The sequence below is a fragment of the Malaclemys terrapin genome, chromosome 12, assembly GCF_027887155.1.
Source record: "Malaclemys terrapin pileata isolate rMalTer1 chromosome 12, rMalTer1.hap1, whole genome shotgun sequence".
NCBI classification, from domain to species: Eukaryota; Metazoa; Chordata; order Testudines; family Emydidae; genus Malaclemys; species Malaclemys terrapin.
The window spans coordinates 7159007-7178305 of NC_071516.1; the positions used below are offsets into that span (position 1 = coordinate 7159007).

The 19299-nt window shown below is 39.2% G+C and overlaps 1 protein-coding gene across 1 annotated transcript; it reads left to right on the forward strand.

Moving 5' to 3' along the window:
* Positions 1 to 360: 360 nt before the first annotated feature.
* BHLHE23 (basic helix-loop-helix family member e23) lies at positions 361 to 1982 on the forward strand. The gene has a single exon (XM_054046232.1). It carries the CDS (start codon positions 361 to 363, stop codon positions 1084 to 1086), a length of 726 nt encoding a protein of 241 aa, XP_053902207.1. The 3' UTR covers positions 1087 to 1982.
* The last annotated feature ends 17317 nt before the right edge of the window (positions 1983 to 19299 follow it).

The window sequence follows — 19299 nt, forward strand, 5'->3', positions numbered from 1 at the left end:
AATACCATTAATTAAAGAGATCTCTCTGATTGGGCGGCTGGTGAATCCCAGCGGGCCCCTCTCTGTAATATAACGGGCGGCTGGGAAAGGAGATGATTCATATCCCGCCCCCAGCCAGGGCACAGCGCGGTGCTAGCCAGACCTGAACGAGACACAGACAGACACACCGACACCCAGCCAGGGCGCGCACCCCCCCGGGAGGGGGCGCAAACCCGAGATCCCAGCGGGGCGCAGACCGAGATCCGAGAGGGGCGCAGACCCCGCGATCCACCAGGGCACAGGAGGGGGGCGCAGCGCAGGAGGGGCGCAGACCCCACCGGGGGAGGGGGGGAAGGCGCAGGGAAAGTGCCCCGTGCGCCCATGAGTGTTGCCCAGGGAGCCGAGCTCTTCCCGGGCTCCGGGGACCTCCCCGAGAAGGCGATGGCCGAGCTGAAGTCCCTGGGCAGCGACCCCTACCTGGCCCTGGCTCAGAGCTACGGCCAGTCCGCCTTCGCCTACGGCCCGGGGCGCGGCGCGGCGGAGAGCCCGCGGGGCTACGCGGGCGGCGGCGGGGCTTTCCACCCCAACCCGCTGGGCAAGTCGGCGGAGAGCAGCGGCGAGCAGAGCGGGGACGAGGAGGACGCCTTCGAGCCGGCCCAGGGGAGCCCGGCGTACGAGCGGGACGGCAAACTCAAGGCGGGCGCCCTGGGGAAGAAGCCCAAGGAGCCGCGCTCGCTGCGGCTTAGCATCAACGCCCGGGAGCGCCGGAGGATGCACGACCTGAACGACGCGCTGGACGGGCTGCGCTCGGTCATCCCCTACGCCCACAGCCCCTCGGTGAGGAAACTCTCCAAAATCGCCACCCTGCTGCTGGCCAAGAACTACATCCTCATGCAGGCGCAGGCTCTGGAGGAGATGAGGCGGCTCGTGGCCTACCTGAACCAAGGGCAGAGCCTCAGTACCCCTCTCCCTGCCACACTCAACCCCTTCGGACAGTCAGCGGTGTACCCCTTCTCGGGCACAGCCCTGCCCAGCTGCCCTGAGAAATGCACTGCCTTCCCCGGGACAACCTCCACTCTCTGCAAACACTGTCATGATAAACCTTGATTTCTTTTGCCTGTCCGCTTTTCTTCCCACTCCATCAGCCCTGGCTTCCAACCATCAGTTAAGTTTCTTTTTTTTCTTTTGTATTTGACTATTTCTTTTGCTCTCTCATTGGGAAATATTTGAAAGCTGTTTGGACAAAACAACCCCGCCGTTTTAAAGTTCACTTAGCTAAAATTCTGTAAAATGCTCCCCACCCCTCTATGGTTTTTAATGCAATCATGCTGCTTGCAACTTTCTGTAGTGTTTTTTTTTTATTATTTTCTTCCCAGCCTGTTAATGGATTAACTTTGAGCATAACTTTTGCCTATCAACTTGCTTTGGCCCACAAAGTTTCTTGGTCCGTTTAAACAAAGTTTTTAAAACACACCCATACACAGAGAGAAAATCTGGAAATGGAAATCTCAGTGAGTTTTCTTTGGATTGGATCAACCTGGGTAAAAACTATGCAATGTTTTCAGAATGCAAAATCACCTATAAAAAGGGGGAAATTAATCTAATAGTGCCCAAGAATTAAACTAAAATGCCATCTGATCAGCTCTCAGGTGTTTGTTGTGGTGTTGGTAAAACCATGGAAGCTTTACAATTATTAGTTTATTTTCAAGTTAAGAACCCATTCTTGGACTGACAAAAGTATTTTGATTGTACACTGTTGCCTGCTTTTTTGCCTGTTTCTCAACTTGGTTGGGTTTTCCAGATGATTTTCCAAAGTCATTGCTCATCTTTGGTAAACAAAACATAAAATCACTCAACGTATTAAAGTGTATTTATAACAAATAAAAGACATGAATAACCACTTACTCTGTCCTACATCTCTCTAAACCAGTTGGCAGTCTAAGCAAAATAAATGATGAAGTCAATGTAAGGTGTAAAGAAACATCATTTGGATTAGACTGGTGGAAGTTAGGTGAGTGAGTCAGTTTTAAAAATACTATCGGATAACTCCATTTCAATATACTTTTTTTTTTTTAACTTATCCCATAAATCTTGAAGCGGGGGGGGAAGTGATTTACTCTTGTCATTTCAAGAGAAATAGTCTTGGGGATAGGTTGGTTTGAGTTTTGCATTTGGATACTTGACTAAAGTCTTTGTCCTCAAAGCTGCAGCTTTATTAGAAGAATAACTTAGCAGTTTTTTTTTTTTAAGAGTTTAATGCGCAGAACAAAATAAAACATGCCAGAGATGACTCTAAACGATTGTTTGAAATCACTGGTATTCTATTTGCTTGGTTCTCTATTGTATCTGCTAATCCTAATCCTATATTATGTCAGAAGCTTGGCCCACTGTGATCACTAAACCAAAAGCTCTCTCCAAGTGTGTGTCACATTGGTGCAAGTTACCAAGTGAGCTCTGTAGCTAGTCCCTAAATGGTTGGGATTTTTTTTTAATGCTGTGATGCCTTGTATACTTCACAAATCATTATATAATAATAATTGAGGTGCATTCTGTGATTTGTGTTCAGACAGGAATACCCACCACCCAATGTCAGAGCGACCACGTAAACTGGTACAGTAGCAGCCTGAGGGGCTAGACCTGTCCATGGCCATTTGTGTTAGGAATGGGGTGTAACTATTTAGGGTTATTAAACCAATTTCCATGGCTGTCGCCAGTGTTATGCTAATTTGGCAAGGACTGCAGTCCCTCTAAAGCTGCTTGTCTGTAGTATTTAATTTTAATTAATACATTTCCAAAAGACTTTTGTATTTGCAAAATGAAGTGTGTGATTAAGCCTCATTCGTACAGACATATGCTTAAAACTGGTTTCTACTCATTTCCATTTTTATTTCTTCATCCCTCCCTTTTTTTTTTCAGTTTATCTGTTTCTATGTGTCAAGACAAAGAGAGAGCGAGATGAGACACAAAAGTATGTTTAAAACACTTCTGACAAAATAAAGGCAAGAAGAACCATTGCTGAAGCAAAAACGACTAGGAAATACAAAAATCATTTTAAATTCTGCAGACTGAGTCAGTGCCAGAAATGATTTTCAACAAAGGTTCAATTTTAACACTAAAGCATGATTTTATGATAAACGCTTATTAATTCTTGCTGAAAGCGCTGGAAACAGAGCAGTTGGTGTTATTTAAATGCAGAATAGTTTAATTGTTAAGTTTCCACTCTTATTAAAATAGCTGTAGAATAAAGAATTTAACAGTTTCATATTAAAAACAAGCTTGTTTGATTCAGAGATGATCATTAATAATGATGGGGTTTATAATTGCTTCTTTTTCTGATAGCTTAAGGAAGTCTCCATGGATATAAGGTGTACTGTAGAACAATGCTATTGGATATAATTTTATTGATTAACTTTTCTCTCAATTTTCCAGTAAAAAAATGCTTCCTTATTTTGTCATATCCATCCTCCGATTAAAATATCCACTTTCTAAGGGACCTTGAGATATTCAGAACTCTGCTCTGAACCCATTTTGAATTAAATGCTCTCATACCCAGTAGGATAAAAATGGAATTTCAAACATAGAAGATCAAGAAAATCATATGGAAATGTGGCAAGGTTACAGTATCTAAGTACTTTTTAAAAGCTGGACATTCAAAAACAGAAGTCTAGAATTCACCACAGTAATGTTAAAATAACCTCTAAGACATGACTAAAAATATACATCAAGGTGTATATTTATAACTTAGAAGTAGAGAGAGTCTACTTATTTCCTTTTTCTTTCCTGCATATAGCACCAGTATAGCATTTAACTAGAACAGAGTAAACCATAACTATTTAATGGTTAGATGGAAACAATTTATCATAGTGCCTAGCTTTCAGACTAACAGTGTCTGCAGTACTTACAAACTTCTACACAGGCAAGCAACCCTTCTTCTGTTTTCTTCTTAACCAGAAGGTGTCTGCTTCAGTTTAATTTATATCTTATATTTGTAATGTTGTTAAAGTCTCAGTGAGGATCATTCCTAACTTTGGATGAAAGAAATCAGGTTGTGTCCACACTTCTCTAATAATACCTAATGCGAGAATATTGCATTTGCAGGTACAGTATCTTCAGAGTTAACCTTGCAATAAATTGACAACATCCTACAGATTGTCATTTGATTTCACTCTTTTCATGTAATTTTCAGTTCAAATTATATTTTATATTCCATGTGAGAATAAAATCTGTGGCATTCAGCAATTTTTAGGGGGTGCAAAAGGAGGATTTTGAAATTTTGAGAATCCGTTTATATGTTAAAATACTCTTGTTCTTATCTTGCCTAGCCTTCATTTTAATATTAATTGTGTTGTATGCTCAGATAATACTGAAATGCAGCTTGTGTGTATGAATCTATTAATTATCTTATTACTGTTCTCCTTAATTTAATAGAAAATACACTGAATGTCAGCTTTAATTAAAAAATATCGTTTTCTAGTTCCATTTAGTTTTCCAAACTTTAAGAGCAGCTGGTGTGAAACACCTTTAGAAAGACAGGCAAAGAGGGAAATGGTTCTCAAGTATCTGTCGCTTGTAAGATATGTAATGTTAGTCACTAGCATTAATGTTTTTCTAATCCATATAATCTTATTAACTGTGAGTAGGAAACAGTTGTCAATTTGCATTGCTAATGTCAAATCTTGGCTGATGTGTTCTTTAGATTACAAGATAAAACTTGATTAACGAAATACAGGGAAGCAACAGGTTTGAAGATGAGGAGTCCAGAGTACAGTCTACTTTTAATTCTCTTTGCTGAAACCCAGTCAGTTACAACTTATAGAATGTAGTAAAGGTAATGAAGCCTTTTACTACCCTTTAACCATCATGAGTATCCAGTTTTCTGCTAGAAACCAGGCTTCTCTGAATTCCCAAAGCAGTCAGTCATGGCACAATTTAAGTTATAATTCTATATCTTTGTTGTAGTCATTCTTTCCGGATACATTTCTACGATTTACTACTTTAGTAGAAGTGAGGTTTATCAGGAAGCAATGGGTGTGGGGCCCAATCCTGCTCCCATTGAAGTAATTGGCAAAACTTCTACTAACTGCAGTGGAGCCCTGACTTTATAGAACTCAAATTGTGAACTGAAAGCAATACGATGCAACTCTATTTATTGTAAAAAGCATCAAAAGGAGCAGGAAATTTGTACGGCCTTTATCCCTTTACTGTTTTAGACCTGCACCATGGTTACAAAGTATGGACCACTGGTGGATGCAGGCCTCAATGTACTGCTTCCACATACTTAGAACAAGCCAGGTATTGCCAACTGTGTCCTGGCTGAGTGGTATTTAAGTTATTGGAAGCAAAGTGTCCCAGCGTAGCAAGTTCCTGGCCTCTCTTTCCAAAACACAGACTATTTCGAGTGACTCAGTCTACAAGGCAAAAACTAGGCATTCAGTGTTATGAAGGGGGAGGGGAGGGAATAAGTAAGCGAATAGGATACTTAGCACAGAGACCATCCTGCAAAGCACTAGTAGATACCAGGGTAAAATATTCTACATAATAATATTCAATACCAAAGAGAATAATGAACTGAAGCCTGCAAAGCATTTGCATCATTTTATGAACTAAGTCGTCTAAACTGTAGTACTAATGTTGTGGCTTCAGAGAGATTTTTATATTTAGCAGGACAGAAAGGTGCTGCATTCCCTCTGCAAAATGAAACAAGATTAGCTGGCATTAAGATGGTGTAGATTTGGAAAAGTTCAAATATTTGCATAAATTTACAAATAAATTTCCATTAATATTATTCCAAATGTAAAAGGCTTGGTTTTACAGCATTATTAAAGCTAATATACATTATTATTACATGTGCTTTATTGCCCAACATGTAATTTTACAGTATTTGAAACATCCAAAGAGCAGTTTTTATCCTAAGTTAACACAATTTTTTTTAAACAATGCACAAAACAATAATTTTAATTAAAAATCTGCTTTCACTCCACTGTCTTCTGACAGAGTTATGATTGGTATTGCAAAGCAGAAAAGTTTCATTAAATCCTTATTAATGCAGAAAAGACTGATTACAGTAATTTTGATAATGTAAATTTGTTTGTGATATGTCTTTAGTCTTTAATCCCCTTCAGTATCCTATTCAATGGGAAATGAAAAAGAGGGATTTGTGATGTTTTAAACCATGGATGCTTCTCATATAATTTTTCTTGTATCTGAAATATAAAATTCACTATATAAATATAACAAAATATTTTCCTACTAAATTAGAAACCTGTGTTACTCAAATTTAAAAACTGCAGATATCTTGCAATTAACTAGAACAACTTGTATCAAGGTACAGTGTTCTGTCATTAAATTGAGGCATACATTTATAAAAGAAATCAGCCACCAACATGGAAAAATACATTACTGTATGTTGATTTTTTTCAAATCTATATTTGAGATTTCTGCCATTCTCGTAGAGTAATCTTCAAAATATGATTTTCAGCATGACTGTAGTTAATTTTTTCCCCCGATTAAAAAAAATAGCTGGAATGTATTCATGGATCAATAAACACATGCCCATTTCTTAAAATCTAATTTCTAAAATTCTCTATTTATATATATATATCAGATCATTTTCAAGTAATCCAATTTAACCTTTAAAATATTCCTAATCAACTCTACAAAAACTTGATTTAATATTTATTCTCCAAATTCATAAAAGCTGCATGCTTACATTCTTAAATGCTAATTTTGAAACTAAAACAAACATGTTTGTCTAAATAATAATTTTATCTGTGCAAATAAAGACAACAAAATTGGTTTGCAGTATTCTTTTGCTACATTTTTATGGAAGATAGGGAAACTGGAAGATGTAAGCCTAACACAAGATAATCCACAAATATCTAAGGACGTACATAATGTGGAATGAGAACAAACATGTATTCAGAATTATTACATTTACAGAATAATTCAAAATGCCGTTTCTGTATCCTTTAAACAAGTTAGTTACATTTTTAAATCTCTGATCAAAATGAATCCTGTTCAGTAAAATTAGCCTTAAAAAACAAAATGTGTGGATATGATTAACCTCTAATCTCCTGCACTAACATTAGTGTTTTGTTCATTTATCTGTATTAAAACAAAATTTTTGATATAATATAACCCAGTCCTCATAAGCTACCAATGGGAAAATCAATCTGCTCTTTTGCCTTAAGTATTTCAAAGAGAAAAACATGGCTGAGCAAAAAAACATCACCACAGTTTTTCCTCCAAGCCCACTTTTGTCTAAAGTAATGAGGCCATAGTCAGTTGGTTCCAAAAAGCGTCGTGATTTAGTGTGACGTACAGTGAATCATTGCAGATCCATTCGGACTGCATTCGTTATTTTAATGAGACAGAGGCAAATCTGTTTTTTGGCCGCAAACCCTAAGATGCAAGCATAATGCGAAATGTTTGCTGATTGCCACAAGGCAACTGACATTATGGATTTTTATCGCCACCATTATGTGGCTTAAAATTTGCCACATCCAAAGATATTTACCCCCTTCATTTTTACTACAAGTGACACAAAAGTTGCAAAGCTAATGAAAAAAGCCTACTTAATTTCCATGCTTTAAACTTTGCTTAGCGTCTTAGGCTCTATAATTTTTAATATTATTAACATGTTCACAAAGGAGAAGGAAAAATCTCCACCAGAACCTGAACGCGGTCACCCAAAAAAGGTCATATTCAACTGGGCGACAACACCACTGGGAACCCACCAGCCTCCGCTTGATGTAGTATCAGAAATGACAATGAGGCAGACATATCTCTGCAGAAACAGTAATCAGAGTAATGGTGTTTGTAAGAATTTACTAGTGCTGAACTTTTGTATATTCTGTAGAAATGTTTCCTCTTCTTTAGTGATACCAGTAGGGAAATTATCATTTATTTGCCTTCCAGTAAATGGCAGGCCAATCGATTGAGGGGGAAAAAAATGATAAATTCACCTGTATTTATGTTTCTGTATATCTGTGTGTATATTCACACACACACATACACACGCACATATATATAATATGTATGTGTGCACAGTTATGATATATAACATATTCACAAACACTTTTATAAACACACAGGAAAGTATGTGTGTGATTTGTATCTCTAACTTATTTATATATACACATGAACTGTGCCTTTTTCATTTCGGTTTGTTTTTGTATTAGACTATTACGGAATTGCATTTAATCTAGTACAACGTATAATCTGATGATGCTAGAGACTAATACATTGCACATACTTAAACTACTACTTCAAAACTGCTTTAGCCTGCACGATATGACAGTATAATGAAAATATGGACTTTGATGAAAGAAACGATTCTAATCATTTTGACTTCATTTAAAAAAAATCAGGGTATGGTTTGGATTGTTGGTTTTTGTTTTTTGTTATTTTTAATCTTTCCTACTTCATCATAATGGCAGCATCCAAATACTTGAACTGTCAATTTTTTGAATCACTCAGTACTTGGTCATATTCAGTGTAATGCATTGTGCTATTCACAAGAGAAGTCCTGGAAAAATCCTTATGCCACTGATTTGAGAATTATACTGCCTTAAATATTTCTTATCTCCTGGCACCTTCAGTGTAAAGTAGACTAGACAGCCATAGTGGGCATGCTCAGTATTTACAAAAGAACTGAGGCTGTAGGGGGAAAAGATGAAAATCTCTTGCAAAATGTTAAAATGGCTGCTGACTTGGAGGCCTCTGGGTTAGTTTACATACTTTCCAGTGTCCAAGAAAATAGAATTTTACTTATAACAAGTTTTCTCCCCTTGGCTTTTTTCCCCCTTGCTGCCTCAGTCAGCTTCTAAAAGACTTGAGAATAGAAAACATTTTAGTTACAGGAGCTCTATTACTTTAACATTCTCCTTTGTGATTAAATATGGCACTGTATGGAATAATACAGGTGCCAAGAGAATGCACTACATAGGCAAGTTCATTCCTGTACTACTCACATCTTCCATCGGGCCCGCCCTGGCAAAGAGAAGCGCTAGACTTGCTGGCAGCAGTACATAAAAATATACTTTTTTTTCCTGTGCATTTCAACAGAATACCTTTATGGAATGTTTCCTTCATTCTTCGTGGTCTGGGGTCCGATAGTCATTTATGTTTTATTTCATGGGGGAAGGAGGAGGGAGAAATCTCTTGAGAGGCAACTTTTCATATTTTTGATTTTCATGGGAATTTGATAGCAGAAAAGGACCAGGCTGTGATCTCTTCAGTTGCAGTTGTGAGTAGTTACTCACAAAAGCAGTCCCATGGGGAGTGAGGAGTTCGCAATCTGATGCTTACATGGAAGCAAAACTACAGAAAGGAGGATTTTCAAGATAAATGTGTCAAATATTTGTAGTTGGATAGTTGTTCTTTCTCCCTGTCAATTCAAAGACGTTTATATATTTTTTTTCTCATTTCTTTTTCTTAGATAAGCAGAGCTCATATGCAGCATCTGGGTTTCAGTAATGTCCTATTCTTTTTTACTTAGTTTCTGACTACGGTGGCTAGAGGCATAAGAAGATCAAGAAGTCTACCGCCAGCCATACACTGACAGTGAATGAATGAGTGGCTCAACATATTTGAACCCAGGACCTTGTTGATTTGCAGCTGTTTGCTGTAATCAGTCGATTACGCTGCTTTTTCAATAATATTGACACTGACAATCATTTTTTCCTCTCTCTCTCTGCCTGGGTAGAATAAAGCTGTTGTACCGGTGCTGTGTCACACACATCACCCCATGGCATCTTTTTCACCAAAGACATCCAGGGAAAAGGGGGTGTGGCTGGGTCCCTGCTGCCCAGTAATCCCTTGATGCTAGAACAGCCCCTTACAGATCTGAGGCAGCTTGAACTTGCACCGGAGACCAGCTAGTTCCCAAACATCCCCATCAAAGGCGTGTAAAGGTGGCTTAAAGAAGCCACCTGTTGCCTTTCTATCCCTCTGGTCTTGCATTGACCACAACTGAGCCACACCAGAGGATCTGGGCCAGAATTTTTAAATTGCCTGAAAGTAAAAATATGCTTGGGCAAAATGCATCTTTTTAATGGGTTTCCGAGTTTGTGTGTTCATTTCTGTCACTTCTAATTCTTGCAATGTGGGAAGTGACAGGCTCTGCACTAGATTCTAACTTGTGAATGTGAAATGACACTATTTTAATCTTTTCAGTGTTGGCAGTGGGCTTCTCCTTTGCCACTGTCTGCATCCTGGGCATGACTCAACCCAGGGCTGCTGCCCCAGAAGGAAGAGTTTATGAAGTCAGTAACCTCAGTTTATGAAGACTCATGCACGGTGGAGGTGTCAGTGCTATTACTGGTTTACCAATCCCCTTGTCCTTTTCCTCTTATAAAGAGAATATTAAGGCATCTCTAATAGGGATCCTTTTTTAATTTACATAGTCACATCCCTCTAGTCTGTCCTTTCTTTTCTAACCTGCACTTTTTTGCCATTTCTCATCCTGTGGGATTTTGATATATATATATATTCCTTCACTCCACAGCCAGCCAGTAGTTTCCATTCCAGGGTCCTTATCCTTCTCTCAGTTACACTACTTTTACACCAGTATAAATCCATTGAGTTCAATGGAATTACTCCTGATTTAGGTGGTGCGAGAGGAGAGTCAGGCCTGTAACATTTACCTTTGGGGCCAACATTTTAAAGGCAATTTTCTTTCACTATTTCCTCACTATTTCCATGTCTATGCTCCCACTCTTCCCAAGATTTCCTGCATTGACACCACCACACATAGCTGACAATGTGGGTACCATTCAGCAAGCTAAATTAGATCCTGAACCTTTAAGGCTTCTACATGAACATTTAGTTCTGTAGGGAGGGGGGGGGAGTGAATTACCCCACACTAACCTGCTACATTCTAACTGTCCACGTGGACTCTGCTAACCCACACTAACAGTTGATTGGTGCACCTTGATCTACCCCATTTTGAAATGAGAGTTGATTAAAGCACACTAACAAACTGTTAGTGTACATCAGCAGGGTCCACATGATCAATTATGCATGGCAGGCTAGTTGCGGGGTAGATTCCCACCCCAGATTGCCATGAACTCAATGTTTGTGTAGACACGCCCTTAGTTTCTTCAATTCTGCAAGCAAGAAACAAGTTCGCCCCCTTCTTATTTAAAAGGCCTTTTCAGAAATGGTGTGAAAATTGATTTTGAGTGAGAGAAACTCAGAGTCAGTGTCTAAGGCCCCGGGAACATATTTCTTCAAAACAGATGAAAAGGAAAATTTCATGGGGTTTAATACCTAGTTCTTATATAGCACTTTTCATTGGGAGATCTCAAAGCACTTTACATTATCCCCATTTTACAGATGGGGCAGATTTGTTCAGCCATAAGAATAACAAAAAGCATTTGCTAATAGCGGGGCATTTACTTTGTAGAGGCATGTGATTCCCATTGATGTTAGTATGGTTATAATGCTAATAATTTGCCCTTAAATCCTACATATTTCAGTTTGCAACCTAAAAAACCTATCCATTTACCTTAGGTGGGAAGGACTGCATCTGTGCGCTGGACTCAGGAAACAGAAAGTGGTCTCACATAACAGAGATGTCCAGGATATCATCACAGCCCTAGGAGGGCTTTTAACCAATCGAGTAACAGAAAAGCTTGATGCTCTTTGATAACAATTTTCTAAATGCTTCTCTATTGATTTTCTCTCTGCTTCCTGTACTGCCCCCTCCACACTGCTCCACTTGGTGGACTGACAAGTGTTGTTTGAATCAGAGAAGGGACTTGCTTTGGTTTTGGATCTCAATCCAGATCTGACCCCCAAATGTTTGGATGTGGGAGCTAGTTTGGACCAGCTGTGAAAATTCAGATCCAGATTTCAAAAGTCCCCCAAAATTTGTGGGCTTTTGAGTCCAGGGTTTTGATTTAAACCCATCTCTAGCCTGCCTATGAAGGACTCCAAATCAGATTTAAATCAAGGCATGAATAGATCTGGTGGTGGAATAGAAACCTATTGTTAATATTAAATCTTCTTTTTCCTCAACACAGTTCATTTTTCTAGCTCTCTCTTTACCTGTCTGGGTTTTTATATAACAACCATCACCGTAGTATTGAAGCATCCAGGAATTGAAAAACAGAAATACCAATAACAATCCCTTTCTCTTCCTGTAGGAAAAGCAGCTTCGCTATCTTATAGAGGGGTTATTTATCTATGTTTTGGCAAGTGTGTGAATGAATGTGCTGTATGTTTTTGTGCCTGTGTGAGAAGAAAACTAGCTCAAAAAATTTGTAATACAAAGAAATCCTATGAGAAAAGAAGATCTTGTTACAGAGGAATCATTTCAGAAATCTACCATAAACAGAGTGTTCTCCCTCTGATTCAACCACGTCAGGTATAGGTCGTAGACCAATAAAATCAGTACGGGTCTAATGATGTGACCAAGCCCAAAGATAAGAGCTTAGACTATTCTGCCTCATCATTTATAGTAAGCTGGACCCAGTAAAAAGTAGCACCTTAGCACTAAGAATAACATTGGCAACGATAGCTGTAATTTAAAGCAGCTAACTGGGGAAAGGTATATAAACATGGGCAAACAGTATAACAACTAAATAGGATGGGATGAAAATAATGAAGAGATTAATACGATACTCAAAGTAAACTGAGCTTGCAAGCTTTCTAAAAGTTTACCTCCTAAACTGGAAGGGGTACTGCAAAGAAGTTCTACAGCCATTACATATGGTGAAAAGCGTACCGTGTAGATGTTGCACGTAATGCAGAGAGAATTATGGAATGACATGGGAAACACCAGAAAAACGACAAAGCAAAGTTGCAGCCACCACTCAAAGGCATATGGTGCAAACTATCAGAGAGAGAAAGTGACGCTGCCCAGGACAACTATAAGGCCTGGCCAACACTTAAAAGTTAGATTGACATAGAGACAGCTGTCAGGGGTATGAAAAATCCACAGCCCCCTGAGAGCCATAGCGTTGCCAGCTAAGTCAACTGAAGAATGCTTCTATCAACCTAGCTACCGTCGCTCAGGGCGGTGGTGTTTCTACACAGATGGAAGAACCCCTTGCATTGGTGTAGGCTGCATCTACATAGATGTTCCCGTATAGCTTCCATAGCATAGATACTCTAAGGCAGGTCTGGTAGCAGAGGGAATCAGACCAGGGACTGAATGGAGACTGACTCAGAAAAAAGAACAGGAGTACTTGTGGCACCTTAGAGACTAACAAATTTATTTGAGCATAAGCTTTCATGTGCTACAGCCCACTTCTTCGGATGCATAGAATGGAACATATAGTAAGGATATATATATATATACATACAGAACATGAAAAGGTGGAAGTAACCATATTCATGTTCTGTATGTATATAGATCTCCTTACTATATGTTCCATTCTATGCATTTGAAGAAGTGGGCTGTAGCCCACGAAAGCTTATGCTCAAATAAATTTGTTAAGTCTCTAAGGTGCCACAAGTACTCCTGTTCTTTTTGCAGATACAGACTAACACGGCTGCTACTCTGAAACCTGACTTAGAAAAGCGTCCCTGTTCAGGAGGGGTGCTTAAGCACATGCCTTACATCCCAGTGAAGTCAATTGATATTTAAGCAGGTGCTTTGGTGCGTTCTTGAATCAAGACCTACATTTGGGGAAGAGATCCAAAGAACACCGAAAGCCTTGTGGACACCACAGATATGCAAGAGCAGCCTGACTTTGTCTTATACAAGACGTGAAATAGGTGAGGTCAGGATGAAGAAGAGGCTACTGTACGTGGTGACTGTTGTGGTTGTGCTATGAGGCTGATGGGATAGATGGCATGAAAATCAAGCAGCCTGATCTATCACAACCGAACAGTGAAAATGCCATCTTGAAAATGCTCTGATTTAGCTTAAGACCACTACCACACACTGGAAAAATAAAGGCCTCTCACATTGCATATGTAAGATAGAAAAAACAATCTGAGTGCATGGTACTTAATAATACATTTCTGAAATACATTCTTCTGTATGCCATTCTATGTGTACATATGACTAATATAATGTGAAAGTGACCTAACACCGTATGTTATTTGTCCTGCTATATTGTGTAGATTCTATGAACAAATCTTAAAGAAGCTGTGAAGCTGTCACACTGTATAAAAGCTACTTATAGGTTACAGCTTCAGTTGCTAGAATTCAAAAGTGCAGCCATATTTTTAAAACAGTGTTTTCCCGGATCGATTTTTTTTTAATCAGAGTCCCTTACAATTACCAACTTTAAACATAGTAACAATTAGGGAAATGGTCTGTAGTAACTATTTTACCACCAAAGCCTGACAAGTTAAAGTTCAAAGTATCTGCTAGAGAACATACTTACTAGTTCAAGAAACATAACGACCATATTTTTGTTTCCACCATCCAAGAGAACTACAAATCATGAGGCCCAGGCAATGGAGGTTGCGGGGGGGGGGGGGGGGGGGGGGGAAGGGAAGTGTTTAACCCATAACTATGTTTAATCCATAGCTAGAATATTTTTCATCCTCACAAGGACGTTAGACAAAATAAAATGAATTCTGGTGGAAGCGTGTCTCTCCCCGAAGTGGGCAAATGATAGGTTAAGAGAAAGCAAATGAAAGGTAAGATTAATAGCATTTATCATGGCAGATAGACTAGCAGTTTGCTAATTAAAGTTGTTAGAACATAGAAGCAGCCAAGGATCAGTGGCTTTTAATGAGGCTGTTGTAGGGTGATTTAGGTCTAATTTTCTGCTTAATAAGGCTGGTTTAAAAAGTAATTTTGTTGGGATGTGACTTTCCTAAACCTGTTCATTATCAGTGATGGGACTTCACATCAACACTTCAGGAAATGTTGTGTTTAATTAATATTGTGTCGGCAAGTAGATATGCTGACAGATGAGAAAAAAATTGATGAAGAACTTTCAAGGACATTGACTTCATTAAGCGGCTTCATTATAGTCTGAATAACTGGCTAAATATGTCATTTAAAAGATAATGCGCCACTTTCAACTTTTTTTCCCCCTTTGGTTGTTGTTGTTCATAGAGGTAAGAATAGGGACATTTCCAAAATAATTACTAAGAGGGGAAAAAAACAAGGTCAAGGGAACTGGTATACAAGACTGCATCAGTTGCTTGGTTTTCTTCATGAGACTTCTAAGCAGTGGTGGGTTATTTAGAACAAAATATGATGCATCATTTACACTGAATTACCTTATGTTTTACTTGGAATAAATCAGGACTTTAATGGATAGTTACAATGTCTGCCCCATGCACAGGTGGCCATTCTCCATGGCACCCCTGAGACAAGACTGGAATTAAATTTTAGAAGGAATAAACCTTCCCTTTTATACAATATGTCCATGCATTATAAAGTACGGGTTTGAGAGGGATCAGTGCCCAGCTATAGCCATGAACAGGGATATATTTACTTAAAGTCATTCTTCCAGGAGAATGAGGATGAAAGCTTGTGCATTGGAAAAGCATATTCAACTACTAAGCCCTGATCTTGCAAACACTTACTCACACCCACTTAACTTGATTTATGGGAGCGGTCCCATGGAAGCCAAAGTTAAACATGTGTGTGAGTTTTTTGCAGAATTGAGGCCCAATATCTTACACATGAATATCCAGTTATCCCAAAGAATACAAATAATACCCAGCTCTTATATAGCCATCTCAAAGCATTTTACGGAAGAGGTCAACATCATTATCCTCTTGATGCACAGAGTGAATGACTTGCCCAAGCTCAACCAGCACATCAGTGGCAAAGCCAGGAAAAGGACCCAGGTTGCCTGCGTCCTAGTCCAACCTAACACGCATTACAAACTAAGCACAGGGGGAATCACTTCATTCATCAATGGGATGAAGCAAAGAAAGACTTACAGCAATGCTCCAGTCCTAAAAAAAAGAAGTGATGCAACGCAAGTACCAGAAGTACTGTGTTCTAGCACAACTTGAGCACTGGTCCACAGATGAGGTGAATGTAGGAAGTAAAGAACATTTTATCCAGCTAAAATTGCAGGATGGACTGAGGTAGGCAATATGTTATTATCTGAGCTAGGATTTGGGCCAGACACAGGTGTCAACATCCTCCATTGCTGAAAAAAAAAATGACTTTAGTGGCTGTGAGTAGTCAGGACCTTAGCTTTCCATCTCACCTGAAAGATGACACCTTTGGTAGTCTCTGAAAACCATTCAGGAGCATTTGTTCAGTACTAGGTCAGTGGGCAGAGTGCCACATGCAGAATTGCCAATATTACTTCTTGTAGCATCTACTGGGAGTTCTTTGAAGGTCTTCCATTCAAATACTGACCTGACTTTGATTCTGCTTAAGGGTGAGTTCTGACAGGGGCAGAGTACGAGCAAACTAGGAAAAGACAACTCTTTTGGACAAGAAAATCCTGAAATCTGACCATTGTCACCCCTATAAAATTGTTTTACTGGGGTGGAAAAAAAACAAGCATTTGACACAGCAACTATATCAGTGTGCGCCTGTGAAATGCATCCCTAAGGAATACTACGAACATTTCAGAGAAAACTCATGCTCTAAACCAGTGTTTTTCAATGACTGGTCCATGGACTGGTGCCAGTCCCTGAGATCTCCCTGACACCGCTTAGGAAAACAGCAAGCCGGTCCATGGTATCAAAAAGGTTGAGAGCTACTGCTCTAAACAATAAGCTGTTGCCATTTTCTGCATCTCAATTCACATGTTGTTACCCACTGAGCATCTCCTTTGAAAACATTTCCCCTCCTTTTACTTTTCAATTTCAGAGGTTTACCTTTAATTTAAACTTCATCATTTAGCCAAGGGAAGAGGACCAGGCAAGGGACGGGGAAAGAGGTGCCGACTGCAGGTGGCAGCTGGAGTTTATCCGATGCGTCAGTTCTCCTTAGCACCTCCATTTTGTTGCTGCTGTCACATTTGACCAACCCCTTTACAGCATGGGATTCACTAAAACATTCTGTGAACATGTGATCGGTCCTTTTATAGGTGGGAGAACTGTCTCTCCATATTTATATTTGTGTTTGTATTTATATTTAAGCAGACATTTAGAGAGACATTTATATGGATAAATATTTTGTGTCCCACAGTATGCTCACTTGAACTCTGCCCACATGCCAGCACCAGCCATCAATAATGACTCCTTATTTGGCCTTTTTGGGATGAGACAAACCCATGCAGCCCAATTGCTCTGTGATAATGTTGCAGATAACCTCATGCAATCATTGAAAATCTGAATTCACCCCAGCACTTGATTTCTATATATATTAAAAGGTATATTGTGGTTTTGGAAAAGGTCAGTGAAGCAATGGAGACACCCAATTCGCATGCACAGTTGTCGTGATTGTGCATGTATAATGATCCCCAACATAGGTAAACAGTCGGGTTTGAAACCAGAATTTTAAACACCAAAATACAGACATCTACTACTGGAGCTAACCATTAGCTGTCAATAGTAGTAGGCTGCTATATGTTATGTGGACCCGGCCCTGGAGGAAGAGAACACAACACATACTTTATGAACACGTTACACCCAGATATATGTGGTATTTGCACATATAGGTAATCGCACATTAAAATGGCCATAAAGATCTATTTGCATGCACACTTACCTGATTCACACAGATGATCATGAAAGTTGCGTGTGCACATTCTGCTTTTAGCTGGTCTATGAGCATGTGTGCCTAACCTTTTTGAAAATAAAGCCCTTATTCTTCATTGACAGCACAAAACGCTTAAGAACTGGGTTTAGAGTGTATCTTTGGATCATCTCTGATAGAAAAATACCTTCAGAGAGAGGTATTATTACCTTATAAAATTGCTTAGGTGCCTCATACATGTAGGCAATGCTTTATAAATACCTAATAAGACAAGGGGCCAAACTGATCCCAGATCAAATGCCACTGCAGTAATTGCCACTCTCTGCACTCCTTCACACTAACCACTGAAAAATTACTATTGGTAGCCATAGATTAGGACCAGGAGAATCATTAGAAATATTTATTATGCTTTAGCGGAAAATATTTTGCTACATTTTTGTTCAGTCTTCATGAATTCCTCTGTGTTGACTTTATGCAATGTGCCTTGACAATTCCAGTAAGCCCTAGAACTGTGGTTGTTGCTCTGGGTTGTTTCCCGTAAGTAGTAACTTTTCAAAGTTAGTGTGTTGGTGATGTTCCCAGTGGTTCCAGCTGCCTTCTGCATTGGGTATCCTGTCCCCTGTCCATGCAAAAGGAAATCATTTCATTCTCAAGTTTTCTTGTGTATTATAATTTACGTCTGACTAATACAAGGAGTCACCCCATTATTATCCACCTTTTGCATTTTGTCTCCTGAAATTTAATTGGTTATCTAGAATCCTGGGTAAAATTCCAGCCAGAGTTAATTCTGTAAATTGTGCCCACTGAAATCAAAAAGGTTGCACAGCTGTAAACTAAGGGCAGAATTTGGCCCTTCGCTTTCTAATGTAACTGCATGTTGGGATGGGTATGCAGCGGTAACTATCGTGCAAGGGTTTTTTCTACAGTAACTCTCCCATCTCCTACTCTAGCCTTGGGAAGTTATGTTTTTCTGTCCATTAAGAATTTGTTTCCCTCGTTTTTTGTTCTTACACATTTATGCGTACTGAATTGTATTAGTCATGTGTAAGCCCTGGTGCTGAAAATGATTTAAAGCATCCTCTGTATATCACTCATTATTCTCTATGGAAGCCTTGCTTTTAATACCTTTATTCATGTGGTTTGTATAAATAATGAAAGCCAGAGGTCCCATCATTGATCTGTGCCATCCGGCTGGAAAAGATTCCATCTGTGCTCACTTTCCCTTGAGCCAATTTTCAGTACACTACAACAATCTCCTCCTAAGTCCATGACTTGGCACCCTATACCTTAAACACCGTGACAGAGCTTGAGCATACGTTGTCTGAAAATCTAAGTACTAGTTAAGGTTTGCTACAGCCATTTTGCTTACTTTTATGTTGTTTAGTAAATATATAATTTCATTTGATTTACAGAATAAATACATGACAAGCCCTGCTAATATATGACCCTTTATATTTATGTATAGGCACTCATTGCAACATTATCCTCTTTGTAATACTAATACGTTATGCTCACCTGTGTAAGAGATATTTCAATCACTTCTTTTTGTGCATGCAGTCATTAGCCCAATTTTTTGTCAACAAATATATGCATGGGTGCATTATTTCAATTTCTGGGTTAAAGTTTCAAAAGGCTGAGACCCACCCTCCTTTTCTATGGGTATACTTTGCACTTGCTAAATGTGTGTCTGCTGTTTTGCCACTGCAAAATGAATTACAGGTGCAAATCTGAGTACT

What these genes read in the sequence shown, in the direction of transcription:
- BHLHE23 (XM_054046232.1), top strand. Translation starts at nt 361, where the DNA reads ATGAGTGTTGCCCAGGGAGCCGAGCTCTTCCCGGGCTCCGGGGACCTC.